This window comes from Numenius arquata, chromosome 1 (genome assembly GCF_964106895.1).
Source record: "Numenius arquata chromosome 1, bNumArq3.hap1.1, whole genome shotgun sequence".
In the NCBI taxonomy this organism is placed as follows: Eukaryota; Metazoa; Chordata; class Aves; order Charadriiformes; family Scolopacidae; genus Numenius; species Numenius arquata.
Window position 1 is genome coordinate 80773067 of NC_133576.1, and position 19517 is coordinate 80792583.

General features: G+C 39.6%; 1 protein-coding gene across 1 annotated transcript; it reads right to left on the reverse strand.

The window, feature by feature from the left end:
* Positions 1-386: 386 nt before the first annotated feature.
* On the reverse strand, positions 387-19019 carry LOC141463460 (protein-lysine methyltransferase METTL21E-like). Its single transcript, XM_074145849.1, has 5 exons — positions 18883-19019; positions 17108-17192; positions 5590-5747; positions 3004-3121; positions 387-1814 (listed from the first exon to the last, which is right to left on the reverse strand). The coding sequence occupies exons 2-5, from the start codon at positions 17175-17177 to the stop codon at positions 1390-1392; spliced, it is 771 nt and encodes a 256-aa protein (XP_074001950.1). The 5' UTR covers positions 17178-17192; positions 18883-19019; the 3' UTR covers positions 387-1389.
* Positions 19020-19517: the final 498 nt, after the last annotated feature.

Consider the following 19517-nt stretch of genomic DNA (forward strand, 5'->3'; position numbering starts at 1 on the left):
AGGGATAATGGTTTTAAACTAAAAGAGGATAGATTTAGACTGGATAGAAGGAAGACATCTTTTACAATGAGGATGGTGAAACACTGGAACAGGTTGCCTAAGGAGGTGGTAGATGTCCCATCCCTGGAAATATTCAAGGTCAGGTTGGACGGGGCTCTGAAGATGTCCCTGCTCATTATACATAAAAATCTCCTGGAGGGAGAGGAGCTAAAAGATAAAGACTGATGGCCCCCTGAGCCCTCAATATTAATAGAGCAATTACCTGCTACAGCAGAGGTGGTAAAGCTCTGCATGGTCATTACCACATGAGCTGGGTTTGCTTCTCTTCTAGCCCATGAGGGACTAGAAGTTCTCTCATACTCAATTGCAAACAAAACCAGAAAATTGTGTCTCCAAAGAATTATTTTATTACTGTTCCCAAAAGGCAGTTCTCCATTAGGCTTTCAAGAACATTAATCTGACCACTGGAAGGAGGAACATGCAGTACTAAGTGGCTAGGACAAAAGTATTTTGTTTACTCATCCAAAAAAAAAATTATCTCAGTCTGCCCATGCCTCAGCCACACCTTCTCAGGCTGGTTTAGTTTCTACCTCCAGTCACCACCAGCCGGCAGTGCAAAACTCCTCTCTTGATGGCCACTGTCGTTTTTCGTCTATTTTTGGAGGGGCAGACCTCCAAGAATTTAAGGTCTTTCCAAAGGGCAGTTGGTGATATGCTGTACTCCTCTTATTCAAGACCTTTGTTCAAGCAACAAAACATTTAACTCCCTCTTGCAGCTGTCTGTTGAAGAACCCCTGAATCTAAATAAAAAAATGGAAAAGGAAAAAAACATAATCATTAAATCAAAGAGTAACTAATATATTCTTTCCCTTTATTATGACAGTATATTTCCCAGGTGGGTTTTTTTTTTAGCTAATTTAATGTCCTATAAAGGCTATTCAGAGGAAGAATTTACATGATAGTAGGAACAGGGAAAGATCAGATTTAACACCACAGCTTTTAAATACAAAGATTTATTGTAGTCATAAGTTTTAAACAATTGGTTGATCTTATAAGACACTGTTCAAAGCTGCACTTGAAAGCTATTGGAAATATTCATTATACATCCCATAACAATAATGGTAGACTTATGAAAGTTATTAGTGTTGTCAACTTAGTACATAAAAGTCAAGAAAGCATCAAAGATACATTTCTTCTGTGTACAAAACTAACCACATATTGAATTTAGGAATTCGTTGGGGATGCACTAGGAACCTGATGTTTTGTTTTAGCTATCTCTCAAAATGTCATTATGCAGGTGTTAGCAGCTACTAACATGGAAATTATTAAACAAAAAAAAAAAGAACAAGCTGCAGAACAGCTGGAACTCTCAACCCCTGTATCTCTCTTTCAGACTATCACTTTGGAAGATGTGACTTTCATCCTGCCTTTCCTCATTGCCTTATACAAGGTTATGTTCAAAGCGGGGAAATCAGAAATCACCTCTAAGTCAAACAGTGTCTGAAATTTGCCCACAAATTGGTTCTCTTTCTCCAGCCTAAATTTCATAGCCCACAGAATAACAGTGTCATTCTTGCACAAGTGATCAAAAGTTAGGAGAAGTTCATCCAGAAAGGGGTGGTGGTAAACTACATCAGCAGCCAAAATGTAGTCAAAGTGACAGGAAGACCTAGGAAAGTTCTTTTCCAGATCAATTCCCCAAGACAACTCCTTAACACGAGGCTGGTGCTTGCATTTCAGCTTTGTATTTTGGAGAACATTGTGCTGAAGGTTTCCCAGCAATTCTGGCAAATCAGTGGCAGTCACAAGTGCACCTGTGACAAGGAGAAAACAAAGGTAATCTTTGAATATACTTAAAGACTTGAGTAAAATCCCATTCACAAAAGCCACCGCACAAGTGATTTTACCAGGTAGCTCTCACTGTGGGGAATAGAACACTGTAAACGCTCCAATAGCTCTTAGCCATTGTGCTTACAATAAATATTTGGTTCCTGGCAGTTCTAACTCTACAGATTGCCATCTAAATGCAGCTAGGGATGGGTGGGGAGAAATCAGGTATTTACTGGGTCCTGATATCACATTGGTTAAAAGTACAGTGAGCAAGAAGGGCTTGAAAAATACCAGATACTCACTCCAAAAAAAAGTCAGCATGAGATTTAAACGTTGCCTCAAGTTGTTTCATTTTCACATAGTAAGAAGATTTCTCAGACTACAGAAAGCTAGGATTCTGTTAGAATGCACAAGTTACCGATTTGGATTACTCTTGAGGAAGAATAGGCTAGCATGAGATAAAATTCAACAGTATCTGTAGCAGAAAAATCAAGGATCAATTGCCAAAAGAAAATGCTGAACATAAATAGAAAGAATGTGTCACAGAATCACAGAATCTTAGGGGTTGGAAAGGACCTCTGGAGATCATCTAGTCCAACCTGTCTGCCAAAGAAGGTTCACCTAGAGCAGGCTGGACAGGAGCGCATCCAGGAGGGTTTTCAGTATCTCCAGAAAAAGAGACTCCTCAACCTCTCTGGGCAGCCTGTTCCAGTCCTCTGGCACCGTCAAAGTTTTTCCTCATGTTGAGATGGAATTTCCCATGTCCTAGTTTGTGCCCATTGCCCCTTGTCCTGTCACCAGGCATCACTGTCCTGGCATCCAAGAGCTGAATTTGGTCAATGGGAGGTGATGTACTGGTCATACCTACATCTGGCTTCATCTGGTTGCCACTGACATCTTGTGAGGCCACTCATTTCTTACTTCAGTCCCCTGTTTAACACTGTTAATGACAACATTCTCTACTGAGACCTCCTTTATTGCATCAATATACTCAGAGCTTTACAGAAAAAATAACAGAACAGGTTTCCAAACAAACCTTTTGGAATTTACTTTTTCTTGTTCTTGGAAGCTTTCAAACAACAACATTTTAGAGGAATTGAGCCACTTCCTTTGCCCTCCAGTATTCATCTGAGAGATATTTCCAAGAGCATAAGAGCAATGGCATGTACTCACCCAGTAAACTGGCTACTATGGAGACCAACCCAGTTCCAGCTCCAATTTCAATCACATTTTTGTCAACCAAATTGTATTGTTTAGAATTAGTTTCCAAAAAATAACACAGAACAAGAGCCTGTAGGGGAGGGAATCCATGAACATACTGAATAAATAAATGAATAAAATGCTTCACTAAAAATGTGTTGTCATTTAAATGCATGCAAAAACATTCTTTTGTGATTTCATGTCTGTTCAAATGAGCAATATTCATTCAAGCGCTGTCCCTAAAGGATCACAGCTCACTATGATCTTTGAGCTCTTTAGGTTGACAAAATAAATGCCACAACATGCCTCAATATAGGCTTGCAAAGCATTACAGCGAGAAGGAACAACTGCAATTATCTAATCTGTCACGCTGCATAACATGAGCTATAAAATACCAGTCAGCAATTCCTGCTTATAACTGCACTTACTCCTGGTTGAGCTAAAACATGTCCTTCGCAAAGACATTTTGATATAAGGACTGCTTGTAAAAGAAAATCCACAGCAACCCTCGTTGCCGTCTAATAGTTAATTATTTCTAACAATAATTAAGTACCATAATGATTCAAAAGGGACCAATAGATTTACCCCTTTTCTTTGAGTTCAGTTTTTCAGGTCCTCTTTGCTTACCTTGTTAAGCACAGCTAACCTTTACAGCAAACAAAGCCACAGAGCCCTCTACAACAGACTCCTTATACATGCAGTTATAAACTGTGACTAAGCTTCTTCGGCTCTTCTGTCCTGTCCCACACTGACCAGTGAATTTTAGTTCACCATTGAAATAGAAATTGCTACTTTTATTTCTCTAACAAAGATAGTTTCCAGCTTGTCTCCGACACTTTTTCCCAGACTTAATTACACAGTCTCCATTGGCAAATACATATGATGGTTGCCACATCCTCTTGCAATACAGAAAAGGAAAGGCAATTATTAGTGCCTCAGTCTGGCACAGTAAAATTATGCTCTTAGTTTTACTTTTAATCAGTTAAGAAGTAGAAGGAAAGCAGAAGGAGGAATGTTGACCCAATGGACCCAATGTTGACATGCTAGAATTCAACAGTTTTTGCCCTCTACCTCTTAATTCAGAGCAAAAAGAGTAGAGTCTTTTATGCAAACTTACATATGTAAGTATCTCATAATCAACAAAGCTTTGATATAGGAATAAGTCTGTGAGCACCAGGACTAATTAAAGCCAGGTTCCTAAGGATTGCATCTAATGATTGATTGACATTTAGAAACACATTCTTCCCTTGGAATTTTGCCATATTCTGTTGTAGAAACTGACTGAAAATTTCTGTGGGCAAAATTAGAGAAACTTTGAAATCTGGCTTCCTTTCCATGAAACATGCAGAAACTTTATTTTCCTTAAAGTTTCTGCCCTCTCAACAAATTTTGGCTGAAATTTTTCAGAAGAGTTCAAATACTTCTGGATGGAACAAGAAAGGAGAATGTAAAGAGACACATATGGAAGGGTTGCCTTACTTCCACAGCAAAACTGGCTAAAACTTCCCAGGAAAGAAAAAAAAAAAAGTGCTTTTCAGTATCACCCATGATTTTGTGAGACTAATTGGCAGTCAGCCAACCTTTCCTCGAAGACATAAACTGAGGCCGCCAAAAGATACAGTATAAATGACTTTTCCAGGTCTGCTAAGACAAGGAAAATTGTTTGGAGTACAAAACATCAGAGTATGCTAACTCTCCTCAGCTGAACTATGGCCGTATTTCTTAAAATAGCACAATCCTGGGAGGCTGATACCATTGGGAGAGAAATGGAACCTCTTGGGTTTTAGACCTCTCTCCCCTGTAGGCGATCCTGGAGACGGTTCTGTTTAGGGATGTTCTCTGAATGCCACAAGTGTCAATGGTGCATCGTGGCACCTTCCTGACCTTAGTGGTTTCTTTCACTCTTAATTATTTCAAAACAGTCAGTCAGCTACATTGCACAGATTCAAAACCTTGAAGGTTCTTTGTATGGTGGGCATGTTGATGGTTCTTATATCAAGAGCCAAGGACAATGACTCTCTCCCACTAGATTTCTGGCTGTTTAAGAAACTGAAAGCTCCATCCGAACCTTTTCCCATGTCTGCGCTTTTACAAGGTAAATTTATTTCTCACACGAGTAGGTTGAGTAGCTTCTATGAGTGCAAATACCTTGTGAGCTCATATCACAGCTGTTTCTGCAACCTGGATCTGCCTGCTATACAGCCGTCTATATTTATAAAATATACAGAAATGTAACCATCCTAAGACTGCCGTATTTCCTTCAAAATTTGTTTGTAATTGGCCAATGGGATCAAAAGTTACCAGTAGGTGAGGAGGGGACACACAATAATACATCTCGTGTGACAGGGGCACAAACAAGAAACACCATTTAAGCTTTGAGAACCAAGAATCCATACAAAACCAGGCTAAACTCAGGTTTGGGATTTGCAGAATGCAGACAGAGAAGCAGAGAATGTTTTCCTTGGGTTTACAACATACAACAAAACATATTTTCCTGCAAAACAAAAGTGCAAGAAGACTCCAAAACTAAAAAATAACAATACTACATAAACATTGTACCGATGGCCAGACGACTGCCCCATAACAATCAGTGGCTTCTGTAATTCTTATCTCATGGCCAGCAAAGTGAAAGCCTTCCCAGGCTTTATGAGTTATTACAGCAGGAAAAAAACGCCTTCTCATGATTTCTGCAACTGTCTGTTCATCTTCTTTTTCCCCTGGAAGGAAAAGTATAAAAGTTCAAGCAGGCTGAGTGGACTGATAATGAAACTACAAATTTATATTGAAAAGTTGATTTGGAAGCAAGAGTGCGTATTACATCTGTGAATCAAAATATATTTCACCATTAATGGTTAGCATGGTACACAAGAAGTCTCCTGAATTCCAATTGAAGTTTTCAGTTTATGACTAAATACTTTCTTTCTTGTTTTGCTGAAGTCAAGCTCCCAAAAATGAAAGAAGTGGAATGTTACCATATATTGCTTTCCATTTCAGGCATCCAAAAGAAATTTTTTAACCTCTTTTTCCCTTCAAGAACAGCTGCCCTAGTGTAGACACTCATGATCTTATGTGTTTGGATTTTTTATTATTTCCCATATCCTTTTACTGTTCACTTTCCCCACATTATGTTTCTTTTTGACAGTAAACAAAAGGAGCCACAGTATCATTTATAAGTCTGTCACAAAAGTTGTGAAACAGATCCTAGCAACACAAATTATGACAGACAGGAGTGAAAGCACCAGTGTTGTCAGGAAAGCTTATCCACCCACCCCAACAGAGCCCTGTCAGAGGGATTCTTTCCAGTTGGCTTGATATCCTGAATGCCATCCCTGTTGCTAAGCAAAGGATATTTATGATAGCTAACATAATCCTGGATAACTCTTCTAACAGGAGAGGATTCATTCTTTTTTAGCTGAATGCCAAGCCAGTTTCAGTCTTGTCATCATCACACAAAGCTGCACCACAATATTACAAAAAAAAAAAAAAAAAGCAAGTGAAGCTGTCCAGAGCATTTTAGACTTCACAAAGTCTAAAATCATTCCAAGTTTTCACAGGAAATTTGCTTTCACAGCCAACTATGATCTCTTGGCCAATTAGCTAAAGTAAAACATGTTTACAAACTACACCTCCTAGAAAGCACATAAAGATTTAGAAAACTGGGTTACCATCTTGCACAAAGCAGAGTTTCTGTATCAAGCCCACAGTTACCACTGAAATCAAAGATATCAAGATTGGGATCTGCACAGAAACTGCAGGCCCCGTGGCTATTAAAAATGAAAACATTTATGTTTTCATCAGCATAAAATACATCGGTCTACCAAAGATTCTTCATGTTTTCTTCCCCATCAAATCACTACAGTCACAGGACATGATGGCCTCAAGTGTTGTCATTTGCTCTGCCATATGCCACAGGATTTTTATTGCCATTACCTATTGTCAAAGTCTCTCTCCCTTACTCCTGATAGAAGGACTAAGGAACAAAACCAGCAGTGAACAAAGAAAGAGATGATATCAAACAAAAACATATGAGGAAGATGCTCAGGCTCCATTAGACAGTGCTTTAGCTTGTAACTCAACTTACTCTAAACATCAGAGGAAACTAGAGAATAGCAACAAACAAGAAAGAAAAAGCAAAAATGTTCATGTTCAATCTTATTATGTTGACACTAAGACATAAACTGAAATTAAAAAAAAAAAAAAAAAAAAAAACCCCAACAACCACAAAAAAAACCCCCACAAACATAGTAATCCAAGAATTTATTGGGGAGAGAGAACCCTAATCATGGAATACAGCAAAATTAAAAATAATGTAATGCACATGCTACTGGAAAGACATAAGCAGTATAATTTTATAAAGGTAATTTAAATAAAATAGTCAACATTGAAAATATGATATTTTAAGATGTTAGGAAATAAAAAGTATGTGGCAGCCCATTACATTTTCTGCAAGCCTCTAATGTTAAGTTGAGAGAAAACACATGCGTCATTGTGCCTGCAAGCAGGGAACTCTGCACAAACATGAGTTAAGCGCCAGAGAAATGCTGCTCCAGGGCAAAATTAATCTTTTCTTATGAAAGAATTAATATGAAGCTGTCTTATTACACAAATTGTAAGTGTATTTAATATATCATCCTGTTTCCAGGCATACCAGATATAGCCTGCTTTTAATCTTCTCTGATTGCTTAGAGCAGTCTGATCTTGTTTTGTGATCAGTACTAGCTGTGGAAGTAAAAAGCTATTACTTCTATTACCCACCAATTACAACCATTTTTCTTGATTCTTCCTCGCTTGACATCTGTTTTGGATCCAACTTTGTTGAGAAGCCATAACTTATTAAAGTCTTAACTTACAAAATTTCTGCCAGAAGATCTATAATACTTTAGCAGTATTACAGCTACCCCTCTAGTGCTCAATAAACATTTCCCACCTATTCCCTGTATTATCAGCAAACTTTCTGCTTAAGGCTTGCATGGCACCGACAGTAACGGAGTTTGTAGACTACTGCTCCCCACCTGAGCTAAACTGTCCACACCCCTGAAAAAAGCATCCCAAATCTGCTGATTAATAACACCTCCTACATCTTTGGCCACCTTATCTCGTTAGTAATCCCCCAGGTGGGTTACCTGGAGTTTACATAATTTTTATATTTCAGTCTTCCCCTTAAGATGATCTTACTATTCTGGATAATCAAAAAGATACAGGTTTCATCAGAGACATCATATGGTAGACAGGTTTCAAAACCCTAATTAGAAATTTTATTGGGACCAGCATGCTAATGATTCTGACAAAGAGTGCTGACAAAATAAGGAGTGCAGACTTTTAGTCAGTTTTACCTACTTACATACAAGTTTCCCTTCATACTGCAAAAGCCACCCTTCTATTTTCTGCTTTGTATCTTTCAGAAAAACTAAGCTTCTTGTGGAACTGCACAAAAGGAAAGAAAATTTTTCTGTAACCGCTTTCAGAGCGGTCAGAACAGCAAAATAACAAACAAGTGGGAAATCTTTCAAGCAACATGAAAATTACTATCAGAGTAATCAAAATCCAAGTGAGATGAAGTCTTCTAATACCTGCAAACATTGAGAAAGTTCACTGGTACTTTTATCAAACTAGTTTCTTGATAGCAGATGTAAAAACCTTTACTAGTTTTACAATACCTAGGTAGTTTTACAATAACTAGGAAGTTATTCTCCTTGAAGTGTTTATCTCTGTGTTGGTCCGTATTCTCTTGTCCAAGAAGAAAAATTCTGGGAATTACAACTCATTGAATTGATTTTAACGACATTTTAAAACAACAAGAGCTGCCTCATCAGTAAAATATGGTCGGATGAGGAGACTTGACTGACTGGCTTTCAATTCTTCTAAGAATTGAAGTGCATAATGGGCATTTCCAGCAATCCTAGTTGAACACACATACTAAACTGTCAGAACTTAGAGGTCTGCTAGGACTGTTTCCTCCCTTCTTCATTTGCCTCGGTTTGACCAGGTAGGTTTGCTCTCACTCTCCTTGTGTGACATGTAGAGGCACAGAAGTGGTATACACATAGAATTATTTTCTTCAGCCTATTCATCTCTTTGCACAAGCATGTATACACAGAAATGACTGGACTTTCAGGTGCTAGACCTTATTTACATAAAGATGAGACAGTCTGATCCTGTTCAGGTAACATACAGAAATTTGAGATAATTTTTGTTAGTGAAACAGATAGCGCTCCTTTGGTCTAGAACTTGTGTTCACAAAGAAGCTCCTGTCTATAGATGCCCCAAATTCTTCTTGAAAAAGCATTTGAATGCCTTTAAGTTTCTTGAGACTTTCTGCCTATTAGGTTAATTTCTCACAGTGTCCTTTGAAATATTTCAGGTAAGGTTTTGTTTATCACAAAAGTCTAATGTCTTTGGAGTATGTTTTTTTGAACTCCCTTGATTTTAATTTAATATCAAGGCTGAGGGAGAAAAGTCATATACTGCTGACACATCTTGCACTATATCAACCACATCATTTAGAAACAGCATAACCACCATTCTCAGAGGCAAAGCAATCATTGTTACTACAACTGAAATGGGAACATAGTTTTCCAAAGAGACGTACTAAATCATGTGGAAGACTGGAGTTCTGAAGTCAGTGGCAGGTTAGAGAACTGTGTGTCAAGCTGCAAAAGCTCGTGTAGGGAACCAGAGGATTTTGCTGACACATTCAAATGTCAAATGAAATGGTTTATTTTAGAACAAAACTAAAGAAAAGGAATAGGATGTGAGACCTGCTGAGACAGAGTTGGAGAAGTCCTTCAAGTGGCGAAGAGAAAGTAGAAGTAAAATAACAGAAGATAGATTAGGTCAGAATAGAGTAAGTTGCAAACTGCAGCATCTTTTTCTTTAACAGTGAAGCAAATTACAGGAATGAGCCTTAGGCTATCTTTACTGGCACACTTTTTGCTAAGAACGAGTAGAAATAGAACCTGTTTAGAAACTTGCTGCATGATCAGCTGTTCCCCTTGTAACAATTGTCACATAAAATCATGCTTGGGAGTATACAGCTCCATTGCGAAATGGCAACCTTAAAATTCGGTTGGGTATCTTCCATCAAAATTAATAGCATATGTTAAATCTCTCACTGCATAACAAATGATACTGCCTACATTAATGATGAATAAAAAGGGAACAGAAATGGGCACTGTTAAACAGCACTTAAAATGCAGGAAAAGCAGCAGAGACAAGGGGGCTGAATTAAAATTATATTTAAAAGAAAAAGACACCGCTATCTAGATTCCTGAATTTAATGTGGCTGAAAATGGAAGTAAAATGACCCTTCCACACAAAAGCTGTGAAGAATATACTAGCAGTCAAGAAAGTACCGTTTTCATACTCATTCACAAATAGTACACAGAGTAACAAAACATCATTCAAGTACTTCACTAATGGATTAGGACAGCATTAATTCAGAAGCAACAGTTTCACCCTATGATTTATCAAACCAACCTCCAGGGGAAAAATACAGATTAGTCTCTTTCAAGTGCTTGCCTGACCCTATTTAATCTCTTGAGGTCAAATGGTGTAACAGCCCAAGGTGATAAGGAAATAAGACCCAGCCGCTTTCTGCTCCTCTCCTGCTTTGATGGATCTTCTCCAACTGGCAAAAGGAATGAAATCCAAGCCTTCAGCATGAACTTGACCTGACAAAGTTCAGCCCTACAGCAACATATTCTCCCTTCTTCAGAAGAAGTATACTCTCACCTGTAGAGTTTAGATTTAAAATTTACCATTTAGACTTGCATTTGCAAATGTTTTAAGAACCATGTATCAGTAGCCATGAAGATGTACCTGGTTCCTCTAAGATTTCTCACCAATTGCCTCTGAGTTGGATGAACACAGGAGGACTACCTGTGCTGACATTACTGATTGAATAATGCATGAGAGAAATTTCCAAGCATTCATGATAGCCAGAGCTCTTCAAATCTCCCCATTCTGGACACACAGAACTGGAGTCATCCGAAGTAAAGATTCAAGATGTATTTTATATATATTATATACACATTATATATATAATATACATTACCTATATTACATAGACATCTATCTATATAAAATATCTAGCTATATATCCCAGCATCAAGGCATTACCTGCAGAAAGGGGGACAGGGAACAGACCTGCAACCAGTTCTGTAACTGTAAGAGATGAGTGAAGAAAACTTACTTTACTACACTGATAGGAATCATCAGAATGTAGCCCTGTGAATCCATCTGGGTATTTCCAATGGCTCAGAAGAATTTTACCCCAAATCTACATTAGGTCCCAATTCTAAGGGACTCTGGAGTCTCACAATTTTACTGAGTTACTGACACCTCAGGGTCAGAGCCCTGGTCTTGCAAGCATTACAGACGGCTCCATGGAAACATACAAAATTCTGAATCACAGAATAGTCCTGAAGTTCCATGTGGTAACACTTCATTTCGTTCCACTGATTTCTATTTCGTTTCACTACAGCCTGAGGACCCTTAAAGGAAGGGGTCAGGAGGGAAATCTAATCATGCCCTTAACTTTCCAGCAGTCAGATGTAACCTACACCTCTCTAAGAATATAAAACAAAGTACTGTTCCAATACTTACTTAAACTATGCAGTTAATTTTCTCTTCGTTCATCCCTACCTACAAAGAGGGAAATGATCATGTAACCAAGTGTAGGCATTCCAGGACATTCATTACAAGCTCAACCTGCTGAAGTGATGGCAATGATGAGGTATATTATATTGATTAATCTGAGATACTACGTCAGGGTAATATAATGCTTGAAACTTTACACTTTGAAATGCAGAAATACAAAACTGCCCCCCACGAGCAGCTTCTTCTCAGCCAAGAGACAAGATGCACTTAGCTCAGAGCATGAAGAGACAAGAACAGCAGAGGGGTATGCTCACAGTATGCAGTCTATGTATTTACCCTGGTTTGATAGGTGTATTTTCAATTTGAAATTCACACCATTGATATCCCAGCCCCATCCAAGTCACGGGTCATCCAAACTCATTAGAAGGCTGAAAATAGAAGTACCATAGTCAGATTATCTCATGACCACATAATGAGTTCAAATGTGCCAAGTATTTCCCTTGTTACTTCATCATGTGTTTCTATCATTGAAAACATCTTCAGGTCTAGGCTCAGCAGCTATTTAATCTCTAAAGATGACTAAATGATTTCCCTTTGACTGCAAAAGCAGACCATGTTCTTAAATTAGATGGTCTAATGTACATTATAAAAGGCCAACAGCTAATTTCCTGATGGATGGGAAGGCTCTGGGTGAGTAATTTAGACACTGTAAGCCATTGTCTAGTCTAATCTTTCACATCTCTTACCTTGCCCAGTCAAGAGGGCTTTGTGCCACTGAAAGTTCTTACTTCCTTGTAATGACATGCCAGAACACGCCAGGTACCGCAGCCAGTGGAACAGAAGGGATTCAACAAAATGCCTGTCAATTTTCCCATACCAATAACTCTGTTTTTCTAAAATACTTATTTGAGGGAAGGACCTGAAAGTAACCTAACACCACCAATCCATGCTAACATACAACCTTTCTTGTGTGGCAGTTGAGAAATATATAAATTATTGTTGAAATGCAGCTACTGCAAAGGGGAAAGATGTGAAAACAGGAAAGACATGGGAGGGAAGAATATGTTACAGATGCATGCTTTGGTTATTTCAGTGCTGCCTCCAGCTTCTGTTCTATCCATACACAAGAAGTTTCCATTTGAGTCTAGTAATGTCTCCAGCAAAAGCCGGTCTACTTGCTGGGCGAAGAGAAAAGGAACAGAGAAGTGTGAATTCAAATTAGTATACCCGATGTTTACTACACTATTTGAATATTGCCACTTTCAAACAAAAGAGCTCAGAGATAAGTTACTATAAGATAGACAAGAGGTACATTCCGAGAAGAGGTATTTTTAGACTATTTTGATTTGCTGTGAAGCTGTAGTTTAGCTCTAGTCATTCCTTAATTGGGTTATACTCGAGTCTTATTCCACACTACCTCTTTTCCTCTTTTTTTGTTTGGAGACAGCTTGCTGCCTAAGAGGAGTACAGTTTGAGTTCTGATCTTTCAGGTCAATCCTGCACCAAAGAAAAAAAATGTAGGTAACTAATAGTGTGACTTCCATGAGTTCGGGGGGAGGGAGAGTTAATGTTTTTGAGATAAGCATTGATAGAAGAAGCTGTTTGGTTGCCTTTGTTTTTTTTAAAGATAGCAGCATAATTCAAAGCTAAGAGACAAAAAAGAGGAAGATGAAAGAAGAGAAGGCAGGTAGTGGGAGATATAGTAAAAGTGTCATTTATATATAGTATAAATAGTATAACCAGCACTGTTAATTGCAAGGTCCATCATATAGATGGACTATAAAGAATAGTTCAGCATTTTAAGCACTCAGAAAATGGAGGAACTGGGAGCTGGACTTTCCTCAGAAGGATTCAAATTCCAACTCACTCACTCAAAGCGTGTGTTCTGTGCTTGCCCTCCCCTCCATCACCACCAGCGGTGGACCATCAGGAGAACCAGGATTGCAAGAATCATGCTAGAAGCACAGCAAGCAAGGAAAAACCCAGCTATGAACTGGGGAACTCAGTTGTGAATAGGCAGGCTTGGGCTCCGCACTCTTGTCCCAGGATGTTTCTCACATTTTGTAGCAAAGTCTTTGAAGTCAATAGAAAAGTGTCAGTGGGGAAGCGAGTGAGAAGGGTAAGAAATGTCTTTAGAAGTAACCCAGGAAATAGGAATGAGAGACTAAGTCACTCCCTCTTCCCAGCTGGGTATCTTAACTTCTAAGTTACAGGGTTAGGCTGTGTCTCACTTGCCTCCATTCCAGCTATGTCCCACTTAAGGCACCTTTCTGGACTCTACCCAGAGACTTGAAATGATGGCAGGAACTGCCATCAATTAGGACAACTGTCAAGCAGGGTGAGAAGGAGGAGTGTGTCCCTTCTAAAATGCCAGGAGGTATGTGAAGGTTACTAGGTCAGCATTTTCTCAGATATTTATGGATTAAAAACTGAGCCCTGGCCAAGTGAAGGGAGACGATGAAGCGTCAAGGACAAGTATGCCTTGCAAACTTGCTCTCCTCCTTTTGTCTCTGAGATAAAATTATTCTGGAGTGAATTTAAATAATGAAACTGTGGTAAAATAACTTAGTATCCCAAGAAATGAAGATGGGAGTGGCAGAATCTGATCTCAGAAAAGTTTAGCCAAGGAGAGTTAAAGCTAATGATCAAGAGAAATCACGAGAAGAAAGACAAGAGATATCTAATGATGCTGGTGTGATGGAGAACTGACTGGATAAAGACACCAGAGGAAAGACCAGACAGGGTGAGAACCTACCCGTAAGCTGAGAACCAGTAGTAATGGGAATCATGAACAAGAACAAGGAGTTTTAACCTGGAGAACTTGTGACAAGCCAATAAAGAAGGAAAGGGGAAGAGCTCAGAGTGGAAATTGCAGAGCTCAACTGGAATACGAAACCTCAGAAACAGATTGAGACTGGGTAAGTGAAGTTAACGGAAGGGGAATGGGAAGGCAATAGAGGAAAAGGATGAGAACAAGAAAGGCACAGACTGAGCAGGTAAGTCTCCCTGCAGCAGGTTCAGCACCCTTCATCTCCAGAACCTGGCGTGGAATTTAATATGCCAAAGCCTGGTATCAGACGAAACTGTAAAGATATCCCATTTTCCATTCATGTTTCCTCATCCTCTCAAACTAGTGTTTCTAGACATGGAAGAGAACCGCTGCTATTGGTATCAACACAGTTACTCTGTTAGCTAACTGGAACATATTTCTGCATTTGATCTGAAGATTCTGCCCTATAGACTAATTTGTCATACATTGACCCGATGTCCCAGAACTCAATTTCTTTTCGTAATTCAAAAGCTAAAGAAGTTATATGCAGACTCACTCCTCCCTGCCCTGAATCCTGCATGAAGAGAGTATCCAGATTAGAAAGCCAAGGTTGCAGAAGCGTAGAAATGCCTGTGCAAACTTACCTCAGCCCTTGTACGGTACAGAATACAGAATTACAGTCATCAATATTTCAGTTTTTAGTAGTTCTACCTTTGATATTTATACTTCTAGATATTTCTTCCCCTGACAATCATACTTCATTGCACAGCGTCAATTTCAGCTCTTTGTTCAAATTAGAATTACACAATAGGAAAGGAAATTTCATTAAAGGAAAACTCTGGATTAAGGCACTTGAACAGCGATTTGTGGAACAGCAATCTATACCAATCCCTATCAGCCACCTTCTTGTGCAATGTCAGCTTTCCAAAGAAGGTGATTAATTTTCAATTGTTCAACATATTCATCAGCGACCTGGACGAGGGGACTGAGTGTATCCTCGGCAAGTTTGCTGATGATACCAAACTGGGACTGGTGGCTGACACCCCAGAGGGCCGCGCTGCCATCCAGCGAGACCTGGACAGGCTGGAGAGCTGGGCAAGGAAGAACCTCAGGAGGTTCAACAGGGAAAAGTGTAGGGTCCTGCACCTGGGGAAGAAGAATGTTAGGCACCAATACAGGTTAGGTGTGGACCTGCTGGAGTCAAATTCTGAAGAGAAAGATCTGGGGGTCCTGGTAGACAGCAAAATGACAATGAGCAAGCAGTGTGCTCTTGTGGCCAGGAAGGCCAATGGAATCCTGGGCTGCATAGGGAAGAGCGTGGCTAGCAGGTCGAGGGAAGTCATTCTCCCCCTCTACACTGCACTGGTGAGGCCACAACTGGAATACTGCATCCAGTTCTGGGCTCCCCAATTCAAGAGGGATAGGGAACTACTGGAAAGAGTCCAGCGAAGGGCAATGAAGATGATTCAAGGATTGGAGCATCTCCCTTGTGAAGAAAGGCTGAGAAAGCTGGGACTCTTTAGCCTGGAGAAGAGAACGCTGAGGGGAGACCTTATCAATGCTTATAAGTATCTAAAGGGTGGGTTGAAGGAGGAGGGAGCCAGACTCTTTTCAGTGGTTGCCAGTGAGAGGACGAGGGGCAACGGGCACAAGCTGGAACATAGGAGGTTCCACTCAAATATGAGAAAAAACTTCTTCACAGTGAGGGTGACAGAGCCCTGGAACAGGCTGCCCAGGGAGGTTGTGGAGTCCCCTTCTTTGGAGATTTTCAAGACCTGCCTGGATGCAGTCCTGAGTAACATGCTCTGACATGCTCTGGGCAATCCTGCTTCAGCAGAGGAGTTGGACTAGATGATCTTTATGGTCCCTTCCAACTCTAAAAATTCAGTGAAATTCAGTGAAATTTGGGGTGCTTTAAAAAAATTATTTGAAGGCAAAATAATACACAGTAATTAAAGTATTGCAGTCACGCCCAAAGCTCCACCTTGCCTTGCTGAACAGGTAGCAAAGCAAACCTGGACAATGAGCTCTATTGAAAAAGCAGAAGCCCCAAATCCTGGCTCTCCATGGACCAAGATTCAGCTGAGATATTAAACAAAAATATTATGAAAAATAACATAATAAAAAAAACCTCCCTCTTTCTCTGTCAGCTGTAGACCATAACTAGACCCCATCCCAAAACAACACATGCACTTGTCCTAAAACCTTGTCTACTCCCGATGACCTCTAAAAAGGAGATTACTCATGACGCTTTAGAATCTTGAAAGCCGTGCAGCCACAAACTTGCTTAAGAGGAAAAGCTGCCAACAGCCCCTGAAGGTATTTGAAAATTAGATTTGAGGCTGTCTAGACAGAAACTAAGCTTGTAATAACCAATTCTCCCTAATTGACGCCCCGCAAACAAACCTCTCCTGAATAGCTTGATCATAGTCACGGCTTCATTCCCTGGAACCAGTCGCAGGCACGATGCCAGGCGCTGGTAGGAAACTGCCGGGACCAGAGCATGCCAGCAAAGCAAATACTTACTGCATAGCTAGAATACTACAACAGCGCTATCTGTTGTATTTTCTATACAAGTGCCATAAACAGAATTCTTCAGAAAAAAATGAATGAGAGGACAGCTCACTGTCAGCAAGACACCATGTTCCCCGTGCTTAACAATATTCCTAAGTGCAACAAGAAAACACAGAGAAATAAGAAACTTTTTACCTTCTTGTCTTTCCAATTCTCTTATCAGGTCATTTTGTAGACAATTATGTTGTGGTGACATCAAATCCATACTATACCACAAAACCTGGGAGAAACATAAGCCTGCCTGAATAAAATTACTTTATTTCTTCCTCACATAATGCTTCACACACACACAAAATATTTTTACATTTATTATGCTATAATTTACTTCTATTGATAATAAAGACATGTAGACACATAAATATCAATATTCAAAGCATAAAAGAAACAGAAACAGCAAACTAGCTCAACTGTTCTACTCTCAGAAGAGAAAAAGCAAGTAGATTTAAAAAAAAAAAAAAAGAGAGAGAAAAAAGCTTTGATAAACATTTATAACTATTTTATGAAATTTTAAAAGTAGAATCAACTCAAATCAGGGTTGGCAGGCTTATAAATGATTGAAAGGAAAGGTAGTAACAAATGACTGAAAGAGAAGAAAAATTGTATCAAAGGGATCTAATCTTGTTCGAATCAATTGGCGTAGAAGGGAAGAAAACAACCTATTAGTAAAAGTTACACATGAGAATAAGAAAGAAGCAGGAGCTCTAGACAACATGCAGGACAGAGTATGTATGGGGCTATATATACAGACACAGAACATGCAGACTCAGGAGAAAAAAAGTAGTAGGCAAAGGATGACAGAGAACAATACAGTTTTCAGCTGCCTACAGAAAAGCAGACAGACAACCCATAGTCTCCAATTCTTCACATTTTACAATCAGAAAAACAGCGAGTTCGTAGAAAAAACAAATCAATGCTCTGGTAATTTTTAAAGCTCTCACACTCTTATATGGAAAATTGACTATTTTTTGCAGGAATGGTTACAAGCCGCATACAGTTAATAACCTACAGACATCCAAACACCCAATAGGGATGCAATTAAATAAGGCAGTCGGTGAAGGAGTATCTCTACCTATTAAAAAAAAAAACCAAACAATCAGAGTAAAAATTCTGAATACCAAGAAAACTTCTTCACAGTGCAGCCTTAGACAGGTTTTCCCCTCAAGACTTCAGACGAAAAAGGACAGTACAGAACAGCCCTGCCTTGTTAGAGAGGATGCACCATACTCTCTTGACTTCACCCTACGAAAAGCATACAGGTTTAGTGTTTAACCTTTCATCACAGTGCCAGCAGCCGTTAACCTATTTGAAGGTGAAAAATAACTTAGGGGGCTTCTAGACATCACTGTAACTCTTCTAGAACAAAAGTACCACTATTATATTCATGCCTATCTATGAACTTTGGAATAGTAACATCTTTATGTGGGGAACAGAAGAGAGATTCAACGGGATTCAGAGTCTTTGCGTGCATCTTCAGAATAACAAGTAGCATTGGAAACTACTAGGACATTAAGCTGTAAATGTTACACACATCCATCAGCTTGTCAGATACCTCAGAAGCATAAAAACCCACAAATTTTCTTCCCATTAGAAGATAAAAATAATCAGTTAATAATCAGTCTCTTTGCATCCTGAAGGACAAGCAATGTTGCACTATAAAAATCACCCTAAAAAGGAAAACCTTTCTATTTTGTCATCCTCTTTTTTTTTTTTTTCCCTTCTAAAAGTATCCTTTAAGGTACGCTGAACTACACAGCAATCTGTCTGACTTTTAACACATGAATTCAGGACTATTACAAGCAACTAAACAGTGCAGGACAACTCAGTTGCTGAATTACGCTGCTTAAACTAAATGACACCAAGTAATTTAAAGACACAGACACTGGCATCCGCTGCGTTTCAGTCCACGTTACCTGAATCTCCCGACGCTTTCCAAAGATGGGACTCAAACAGAAAAGTCCTTATCTGCCCGGCCGTTTCCCTCCCGGGCAGCCCCAGGGCAGAAGTGCACTCCGAAGTGTGTGTCGCACGCTGCCAACATCCCCACACCAGCAGCAGTAACTAATAAATCCCGACAGCTGCGGCAGGAGCACAGCGCGGGCACCACGCGCCCGTGTCCCTTACATAAGGGGGCACAGATTTCATAACGCCTTGTCACGGGAGCTCCAACCAACAAAGTAACCAACTGTGGGATATTTTTTTTTTTTTTTTTACAAAAATAAGATAGTGGCACGGTATTGGTAACCACTAAATCATAGAATCATAGAATAGTTTGGGTTGGAAGGGATCTTAAAGATCATCAAGTTCCAACCCCCCTGCCATGGGCAGGGACACCTCCACTAGAGCAGGTTGCTCAAAGCCCCATCCAGCCTGGCCTTGAACACTGCCAGGGATGGGGCATCCACAGCTTCTCTGGGCAACCTGTTCCAGTGCCTCACCACCCTCACAGTAAAGAGTAACCGAAAAGCTAAATATCATTCTTCACAGTCAAAGGGGTCTTCCAGGCTCAGAGGGCAATTTGCAAAGGGGCAGGGGTATATAAATGCAT

What these genes read in the sequence shown, in the direction of transcription:
- LOC141463460 (XM_074145849.1), bottom strand. Translation starts at nt 17,177, where the DNA reads ATGGATTTGATGTCACCACAACATAATTGTCTACAAAATGACCTGATA. An exon ending in AGAATTGGAAAGACAAGAAG is followed by an intron (nt 5,748 to 17,107) that starts GTAAAAAGTTTC and finishes TTTTCCTTCCAG; the next exon opens with GGGAAAAAGAAGATGAACAG. An exon ending in CATAGTAGCCAGTTTACTGG is followed by an intron (nt 1,815 to 3,003) that starts GTGAGTACATGC and finishes TCCTTGTCACAG; the next exon opens with GTGCACTTGTGACTGCCACT.